Source organism: Myodes glareolus, chromosome 19, assembly GCF_982192425.1.
Source record: "Myodes glareolus chromosome 19, mMyoGla1.1, whole genome shotgun sequence".
NCBI classification, from domain to species: domain Eukaryota; kingdom Metazoa; phylum Chordata; class Mammalia; order Rodentia; family Cricetidae; genus Myodes; species Myodes glareolus.
Genome location: NC_142044.1, coordinates 37,775,074 through 37,784,062, shown reverse-complemented (window position 1 = coordinate 37,784,062; position 8,989 = coordinate 37,775,074). Strand labels below are relative to the sequence as shown.

At 55.6% G+C, this 8,989-nt stretch overlaps 1 protein-coding gene across 3 annotated transcripts; it reads right to left on the bottom strand.

Moving 5' to 3' along the window:
• Positions 1-1,857: 1,857 nt before the first annotated feature.
• Mapk15 (mitogen-activated protein kinase 15) lies at positions 1,858-7,713 on the bottom strand. Of its 3 annotated transcripts, none has more exons than XM_048454484.3 (14): positions 7,255-7,712; positions 5,955-6,053; positions 5,835-5,864; positions 5,616-5,706; positions 5,013-5,143; positions 4,767-4,930; positions 4,470-4,609; positions 3,811-3,868; positions 3,264-3,401; positions 3,058-3,163; positions 2,751-2,955; positions 2,543-2,646; positions 2,340-2,468; positions 1,858-2,233 (listed from the first exon to the last, which is right to left on the bottom strand). In XM_048454484.3, exons 1-14 carry the CDS (start codon positions 7,615-7,617, stop codon positions 2,048-2,050), a joined length of 1,944 nt encoding a protein of 647 aa, XP_048310441.3. In that variant the 5' UTR covers positions 7,618-7,712; the 3' UTR covers positions 1,858-2,047. The 3 variants fall into 3 exon arrangements, with proteins under 3 accessions (XP_048310441.3, XP_087754993.1, XP_087754992.1); XM_087898867.1 differs by adding an exon at positions 6,971-7,149 and having other exon boundaries at positions 1,858-2,468; positions 7,255-7,381; XM_087898866.1 differs by having other exon boundaries at positions 1,858-2,468; positions 7,255-7,713.
• Positions 7,714-8,989: the final 1,276 nt, after the last annotated feature.

The following is an 8,989-nucleotide window of genomic DNA, read 5'->3' as shown; positions in this document are numbered from 1 at the left end:
AAAGATTTTGATTTGGCATGGCACCAAATGCATAGAGCATCTCTCTCTCTCTCTCTCTCTCTCTCTCTCTCTCTCTCTCTCTCTCTCTCTCACACACACACACACACACACACACACACACACACAGAGCTAGGCAATGAGGAAATATTTCTGCTGTCTACTATTCTTTCCAAATAGTTTATACCTGTGTTGTGTGTGTGCACACTCATGATGTGAAATCCCAAGAGAGCAAAGACATGAAAAGAAAGCCACTAAATAGTTCCTTCTGACTCTAGCAGCTGGAGAAGGGAGGATGCTGGGATTTGGGCAGTGACTGGATTCACGCTATTACATTTCACTGTCAAAAAATCCCCAAGTTCCTGGCCAGGTGTGCATGATCCCCTAGGAACCGGATGAGCTGGAGTGTTCCCTGGCCTTGGCATGCTCACTGCCTCGCTTCTTAGCGCTCATGGTCTGGTGTCCTGTGCGTCACTGTTCAAGCTCAGACCTGTTGAGCTCCGCAGTGCAAAAGTGGAGGCTGGTAGTCCTCCCAGGGGAGGGGGGGTCCTCTGCGACCCTGGCTGCCCCTTCACACCAGTCTGAAGCAGCTACTGTGTTCTTACGTTTACAGTAAACAATGCATACAAACTCCAGCAGGGCCCAGTGCTGGGGAGGCAGAGGTAAGCTGGTCTCTTTTAAGTTCTGCGGCAGCCTGGCACAGCAAGTTCCAGGCCAACCAGAGCTACACAGTGAAATCCTATGAGGGAAAAAAAAAAACCAGCATGTCCCCAAATAGGTTTAACTGTCCAATTTATACAAAGCCTTTAACCCTGTGGCCTTCCTAGGTTTCTTTTTGGAAAACCATGAGTCCTGGTGGGAAACTCTTCATGCTCCATGCCGGCACAAACACCTCTCCCATCCCTGCAAACCCCTTTGGGCCATCATGTAGGCACTCATCTGGTTCTCCAGCCTTCAAGTCCAGCAGACGCTTCTCGACATTTATCTTGCAGCTCCTGTCCAGCCTGAACCCTTCTGCCCCGATACCCAGGTCTCGGCTAGCAAGCATGCTGATTTCTGGTGTTCACCCTCAGACTCCTTTGCTCTGTTTGTCAGCAACTTGGAGCTATGCCTCAGCCTCTTGAAACTATTCACTGACCACATTGGCAGCCAGCCACTTCAGGAGACAAACCTTTTGGCTCCAATTCTGACTGGCTCTCCGCCATGTTGGAATCATACCCACCCTCTGCTATACCCAATCATTTGCTTCCTGCCTCTGTCTCATCTAGCCCAGTATCACTGCTATGCAGGTTCCAACTCTGCCCAGCTTCCCCTACCCTTGTCCCTTTTGTTGTTTGCCCTACTGTGGCCAACAGATTTAGACAGCCACCCTAGTCAGGTGGGAAAATGACTTTCCTGCGTTCTACTCTAGCCCAGTTTCTGAGGTTGTGTCGGGTACTTGAGTGCCAACACAAATCCAATCTGAACTCACACCAAGTCCTTTGAACAGTAGTGCCCCCTCAAGATTTTCGAGGTGTCTTCCTGTCCTTTTATCAAGACCTGGAGACAAGCCAGTCACAGGCTGCAGTCACCAACAAATGGTAGCAAGGGCCAAAAGAAGTGCTGCACCCTCTCCCCTTTTCTTTGTGGCTCCAGTCTTAAGTAGTCATTTGGTAACCTGCACCTGGGTGGGGAATGGCGCCACAATCCTTGTCCCAGAGGACTAGGCTGAGTGGGCAAAAGCCTCAGAGCAGACATGGCACTTTGTGCTGAGTACAGGATTCGGATATGGAGCACTCAGGAGAGTGGGCTTCAGGAAAGATTTAGGACCTAGGAAGGGAGCCCTTGGGTGGTAGTGGGTGAAAGATGGCTTAACTGGGCTGGGAAAAAAATATAACTTTATTGAAAAAAAATTGTTGGGGTGGAGTGTAAACCACCATCTACTCCCCCTTAGGAGAGAGAGGCTTGGGGAACCCTCCCGGAACTCGAATGCAAAGGGACAACGGAGGGAGATGCGCTGGGGGCTGGGGAACGGCGCCAGGTTGCCGCAAGGAGACGGTGGGTGGGCGGCTCAAGCACGCGGTCCGGGTAGTAGAGGCAGGCGGCCCAGCGCTGAGCGACACACGGTCCCGTAGGCCTGGGAGTAGCCGCCAAGAGCAGCTCTGGCTGCGCCCTGGGCCCCCTGCGAGGCCGAGGTGCCAAACATCCTTCGACCGGGTCGGGGTTCCGGGGCCTCCCGGGACTGGCGGGAAGGGACCTGCACGCAGGCGAGGGTCTTGTTCAGGAGGGAGAGGAGTGGAGCAGGGCTCTGGGGGGTACGAACCACACTGGAGGGAGCTGGGAAGGGCCAGGGCCGGGCTCACCCGTCGCGCGCCGACAGCCCTCGGCCCACCGCCCGGGGCCGGGTCACTGCGGATCAGGGCCTGATTGGCCGCCTGAGCCGCGGCCTGTGAAGTCAGGGAGGGTGCCACCACCCTAAAGTTTGTCTTCACCTGGAAGGGGTGCGCCACAGCGTCACGGAAAGGTACCGCCGAGGCTCTTCCGTGTCCACCCAACCTCGACTTACCCCCGCGGGTGCCGAGGGTGGCTCCGCTGTGGCCCCTGGTGGCCTTTCCCCCCTGCCTGGCAGCGGAAATTGGAACAGGGGGTCTGAGCTCTGCCTGGGGACTTCTGTGGGGTCATAAGAGCAACCCCCGGAGTTAGGTTCCCGCTGCGCACGTTGGTGGCCCTACAGAGAAGGAGCCAGGGGTGCGTGGGAGGCAGGCAAGGCTCACCCACGTGCTCGGGGTTTTGACCAGGGTTACTCTGAGGTCTGGGTCCGCGTTTTCGCACAGGCGTCTCCGCGGGGACCTGGGGGAGGACTCCGGGCTTGAGCGATTGAGCCCGGGCGGGGGAAGCCCTGAGCTCTACCCGCGAGGCCGCACCCCACAGGCCTTCCTCTCGAGGACTGCGGCTCTTCCCCCTCCGCTCCAGGAACATCTGCGGGATGGGAGGGGCGCTCAGAGGGGGCCGGACGGCACTGAGGTCTCTGCGGTAAGAGGCTTCGAGGGTGCGGACGATGCGAGTCCGCAATCCCAGCACCTGGTACAGGCGGTTGCGATACTCTGGTGCAGAGAGCTGGTCTCCTTCGTGCACCGGAAGCCGCACGTCGGATTCCCGTGTCCACTCGCGGTCGGGGCAATGGAATCTGCGGGACCAGAAAGATGGATCCAGGCGTGACGAGACCCAACTTGCTGGAGAGCAAGCCACTGGGGCTCCCACCCCTATCCGCGCTCTTTGAGTTTCACCTTTGCACGTAGGGGTGTTGCAGCGCCTGCTCCGCGCTAAGTCGCTTATCCGGAGCAAATGCCAAGAGTCGCTTGAGGAGGTCCAGGGCTTCTGGGGGGGTGTCTGGCGGCAGGAGGGCGTCCAGCGTCTGCCGTGGCCTGCGGGCAGCCGCCTGTCGTCTCCTCTCTAGGGCCCTACCCGTGGCACCTCCTGTCTGTGGCCTGACCTCCATTTTTCTGCTTGTGTAAATCCCACTCTTCTAGTCCCCTTCCCGAGGTGGTCACCTCTCCATCCCTTCCTCCCCGCTCAGAGGGACACTCTCCTCTTCTATAAGGCTGGGTGTCTCATTTCTGGGGGATGGGTCTTGTTTTTCTTTTCTTTCTTTCTTGTCAGTCTCCTGGATTTTGTCTTTTTTTTTTTCTTTCTTTCATAACTAAAGCTTTAAGAGTCAGAGAATGAGCGCTGCAGCTCTGGGCTGGTACAAACTGGTTCCTGTGCCAGCTGCAACATGGCGGGCCCCCTCCTGCGACCTGTCACCCCTCCCCCACACCTAAAAGTTCCACTCACTTGGACCCAAGATTCTGCAGAATCAAAGCACTGTAGTCTGAGCCAAGGCCCTGGAGCTCTGTAGATGGGTGGAAGACGGGCATGAGCAGGCAGGCTTGGGAGAGGGTGGGCAGCTATTCCTTCTGGCCATATAGATAATAAATAGCCTCTCACAGAGTCTGTGGTCTAGAAGGTCCAGGTGAGTGCCCATAGCTGTGTCTTACCTGGAAATCACACACTCTCAACAGGTTCACATAGAGGATGCTGGGGTCACACCTCCGTTTGGTCCTACCCGAAGAGTGGGAACTTGCTGAGAGTACACAGGCACCCTGCCGGCCTTGAGAGGTGTCTCCCTCTTCCCATGCCCTTTGCACAACTGCCGTTGCCCCTCTGCAAACCGCTGCTCTCGGCAGCCAGCACAGACACGTCACTCTTGTTCCCCTGACCCTCTGCACTATCAGCCCCTTCCTGTCACTGTTTGGCTTGCACTGTCCTGTGGCCAATTCTGCCTCTCTGCACCAGGCTCTATCCACAGAGCCCTTTTCAGTATTCCCGGGTCAAATGACTCTCTCCTCTGCACAGTGCCGGGGACACTCTCCACAGTTGTGCCCTTTGGCTCTCACCATCCCATGCCTAGGGACAGGCTGCTGAGGTTGGGACCTCAGTGTGTACATGCTCACCCTCCATGGGGGGCAACGGGATTGTCTCCAGGATCAGCTCCAGCTGGTGGAAAGTAGACGTGCCAGGAAACAGCGGCTGCCCCCGAAGCATCTCTCCCAATATGCAGCCCAGGCTCCACATGTCCACCCCAGGGGTATACCTGGGGCAGGAAGGGGTGTGTGCAATGGCAGGGAGCAAAGGCAGAATGGTAGCGCAGGGAAAGGGCAGTAAGTATTCAGGTGGGCCCAGCAGGACCAGAATGCAGGGTACTCTATGGGACCTGAAGGGACAAGGTAGACTGGGCCTCCAGCTGTTACCATCGGCAGGAGAGAAGAACCTCTGGCGCTCGGTACCAGCGTGTGGCCACATACTCCGTCAGGGCCTGGCCCTCAGGTCCCTCAGGGAGGTCACTCAGGGAGCGTGCCAGGCCAAAATCACAGAGTTTCACCCGGCAAGCAGCATCCAGTAGAACGTTGGCTGGCTGGAGAGAGGAACGGACTTGAGACCCACAGGGCCCAGGGCACGGTGGGGCCAGGGACCTGTGGGCACAGTGTGGACCCAACCTTCTGGTCCCGGTGGATGACACGCCCTGAGTGGATAAACTTGGTGGCCCTCAGGAGCTGGTAAAAGATACACCGCTTGTGGATATCCTCCAGTAGTCTGCCCTTCTGGATGACTGCGTTCAGGTCGGTGTCTGGGAAGGGGCAGGAGCCGGGGAAGGATACGCAGGTCAGTCTGGAGGGTGAAGAGTGCAGGTCTGTACCGCTTTGAGCCTGCACCAGCCCTCGGCCCATCCTGGGCTCTCTCTGCTTGGCTACCCGGCTACCGAATCTGTCTTCACTGTCAGTACAACCAGAATGGTCTATGGAATTATTTTCATCCTATTTCATGTTCTTGTTTTACAAACGGAGTGGGAAAAAAGGAGAACACAGCAAATGAGGGCAGAGCAAGAGTCCGATGCAGAAGGCACAAAATGGGGGAACTACCACCAGGCCAGTGCAGGCAGGGTCAGTGCTAATCTTTGAAAGTCAAACCTCAGCAGTTTTATGCTCAGGTTCAGGGGCAGATGGAAGTGACAGATACAGCGTGGGCCAGGAGTCATAGAAATATAAGAAAAGAGCCAGGCTGCTTAACCAGGGCTGGGGTCTGGCCAAGGCCTCACTCACCCATGGACTCAAACACCAGGTAAATATCCTTGTCATTCTCTGCTGGGATCACATCAAGCAGGCGGATGATGTTCGGATGGTCCCCAAACTCCTGGGAAGACACACTGTTGCTGCTGCGGAATCAAGGCTGTGCTCTGGGCCAGTAGAACCAGCTTCTCCCTTGTCTGTGGGGACTTGCACCCAGGGAAGGGATGCGGCAGGATGGCCTGGGCCACTTACCTGGAGAAGCATCACTTCCCTGAAGGTTCTCTGTAAGAAACAGAAATGCCAGGAACCCTGCTGTGACGGCCCCTCCCACAGCCCACCACACCTCCCTAGAGACCCTCCCGGCTCACTTACCTGAGCATCTATCTGGTCCCTAAAGGCATCAAAGATTTTCTTGATGGCCACTACATCACCAGTCCTCCGATCCACTGCCTTCCACACAATGCCGTAGGCCTGGGGAACACATGGTCAGCTTGCTGAACGTAAGTGCACACACACACACACACACACACACACACACCACTCGGCCCTGGATTCTGGGAGGGGTTAAAGTGTGACAAGACCCGGAGCAGCAGAGCCAACAACTGCAGCATCTTCTGGAATGGGGGGGGGGGAGGATGAGAACTGGAGAGGTCCCTACCAGGACATGAAACCATAGTGGGTGGTATTACTGGGCAGGACCCGAAGCCAGCTGTCTCTGGAATGACCTTTGACCCCTCCACCTCCCCGCACATTCTCACTATCTTTCTCTACACTCCCAGGCCATCTGCTTAGCAAATCCTATCAACTTGATCTTCAGACCGTATCCAGGGCCTGACGGGGCCATTCCCTCCCAGCTCTGCTGTGCACTGCGCACACTGCCAACATCTCTTGTGGGTTGGCTGGCTACTCTCTCTGCCGCTCCCACCGAGCCTCGCCAGAGTAGACAGGGTGAGCTTTGTAAAGTGAATGTTACACGAGCAGCTGCTACAGCTCGTCAATCAAAAGCCAAAGTCTTGAAGGTGCCCTGGATCCCTTCCCCACCATGGAAGCCATCACTGTTGCTCTATCCCATCTCCGCCTGGTTCCACGCATAAAAATGTAGTGTGTCTCCACCAGCCAAGCAGATCTTTGCCTTGGGGTCTTTGTAATTGCTGTCTGCTTGTTCCCCTCCACGATACACAGAACACACCCCCACGATCACACACATTCGCCCATACAGCCCCATCTGCTCAGACCCAATTACAATCACGAATACACCCGAATACATACACAGCTCCTACTCTCATTCTGTGTACCCATACTCAGACTTCCTGAACCTGGCTTATGTGCTCCTGAGCCATGCTGGGAGAAGCCCTTCACCCTCAGAAACTGGAAAAGGCCAGGCTTACCCAGAGCAGCCTATGGGAATCCAGAAAGGTAGGGGATGTGGGTGGAGCACCAGTACAACTCCTCCTGCGACCTGGGGACCCTGGCAGTCACCTGCATTCCTGGGCGAGGTCCCTGAGTGTTACCCAGTTTTCTTATGGAAACGTGGGTACAGGAGCCTCGGGGGAGGCAGGACTCGAGCCTAGAAGCCAGCATCCCGTGTCAGAAGAACTAGACCTTGAGGGGGCCGACCAAACCCCTAGATGACTGTAGTGCCCCTCGGATGACGGGGCGTCCCTGCGCTCACCCCCTTCCCAAGCCTTCGCTTGATCAGGTATCTGTGGGCTACGTGGCGGTCCACCTCGGCAGCACACATGGAGAGAGGCAGGCGAAGGCTCTTGGCGTTCACAGACTCCTTCTCGGTGCTGGACCTGTTGATCCGTTGGCTTGGGAACGGCGGCCGCGGTGTGCCTCCCTGCGCTTGCGCCAATGGGCGGGGTTTGTAACCAGCTCCACCTGTCCTCTTGGGTCCCCTGGTCAGTGCTGCTCGCGGGCTGGGGGTTGGGGTGGGAAGGCTATCCCCGAATGCCCTGGGCACTGCGGCATCGCCCATTGCCAGCAGCTGAGTTGGGCACGTCTTAGGATGCAGAGGAAGCTGAGCGTCGGGCATTCTGAGCCTGGCTCTCTCAGGAACGAAGCTGTTGGGTACAAGAGTGGATGAAAAGACGACAAGGTCAGGGCGTGGCGTGTGCCCTGGACCCGGGTAGAAGAGCTCTAAAGTTGGTGACTGGGAAAGGCGCCAAGTGGGAGTGAGTCCAATGTGTTTGAGGTTCCAGGCCTGCTTGTCAGGGGAGTTGGATGGAGACCAAAGGTTTGGGCCACTCAGAGGACCAAAGCACTGGGCCATTGTTGTGAGGGAGGAGGTTGCAAGAGGCAAGGAGGTCCCGATTATGCTGGGCTGGAGATACCACACAAGAACAGGAAACACTGCATGAAAATGGATCTGGGCTGCTGGAGTCTTAGTCTGGATGTGGGAAGGGTGGCAGGTCTTGGCTGACCAGAGAGACCTAGAATGCAGGGTGTTTGGCTCAGTGGCAGAGCCTTTACCTAGCAGGCAGGAATCCCAGAGTTCCATCCCCAATATCCCAACAGAACAAAAACTGGAAGATGCCTATTATGCCTCCCCCAAGCTACAATGCCTCATTTTCCTTAAGGAAACCGTAAGGCCCCAAACCTCATACCCGAAGGCAGGGGACCACCAGGGTCCCCAGCAGCCACAGAGACAATAATTCCCATGTTTCGCCCACCTATTTCCAGGGCCCTTCTCTTGTTTCCCCAGGTGCTCTGGGAAAGCCTGGTCTGCTCCAGTCGCTTATAGTGAAGAATTGTTTTTAGCATGGCTCAGGGTCACATGAGCAGGGCCCATCAAGAGCTGAGCTGTTACACAGAGTCCACAGGAACTGTGCATGAACCTGGGTGAATACCAGCTAATTTGTGTGTATTAGATCTTAGACATTGGAGGGACCAGGTGACACCGAGGTACTGGGCTAGTGCCACTTGGGGAACAACAGAGAATCAGGCAGAGCTCTGAGCTCTCCCATTCGCTGGCAGATTGTCAGCATGCCAGGGACCAGCATTTTTAGCAAGATTTAAATCGGTTGTAGATCGATAATTGTGTGAAATACAGTGAAAGTGAATTACTAGAAAAATTAAAACCTCAAACACACAAAGGAAACCATCATTGTCATCATTTATTTACTGGACCGGGGAGTTAAATGACCATGTGTCACAGCTTTTGAGAGAGATTCTCAGGGCTGGAAAGATGGTTCAGTGGTGAAGAACATCTGGCCGCTCTTCCAGAGGATCCAGGTTCCATTCCCGGCACTCACATGACTGCTCACAACTGTCTGCAACTCCAGTTCCAGGGGATCCGACACCCTCACACAGACATACAGACAGGCAAGACACACACACACAAAATTAAATTATAATAATAAAGAATTTCTCAGATTTTCCTGTCCTTTTCATCTTGATTCACTGAA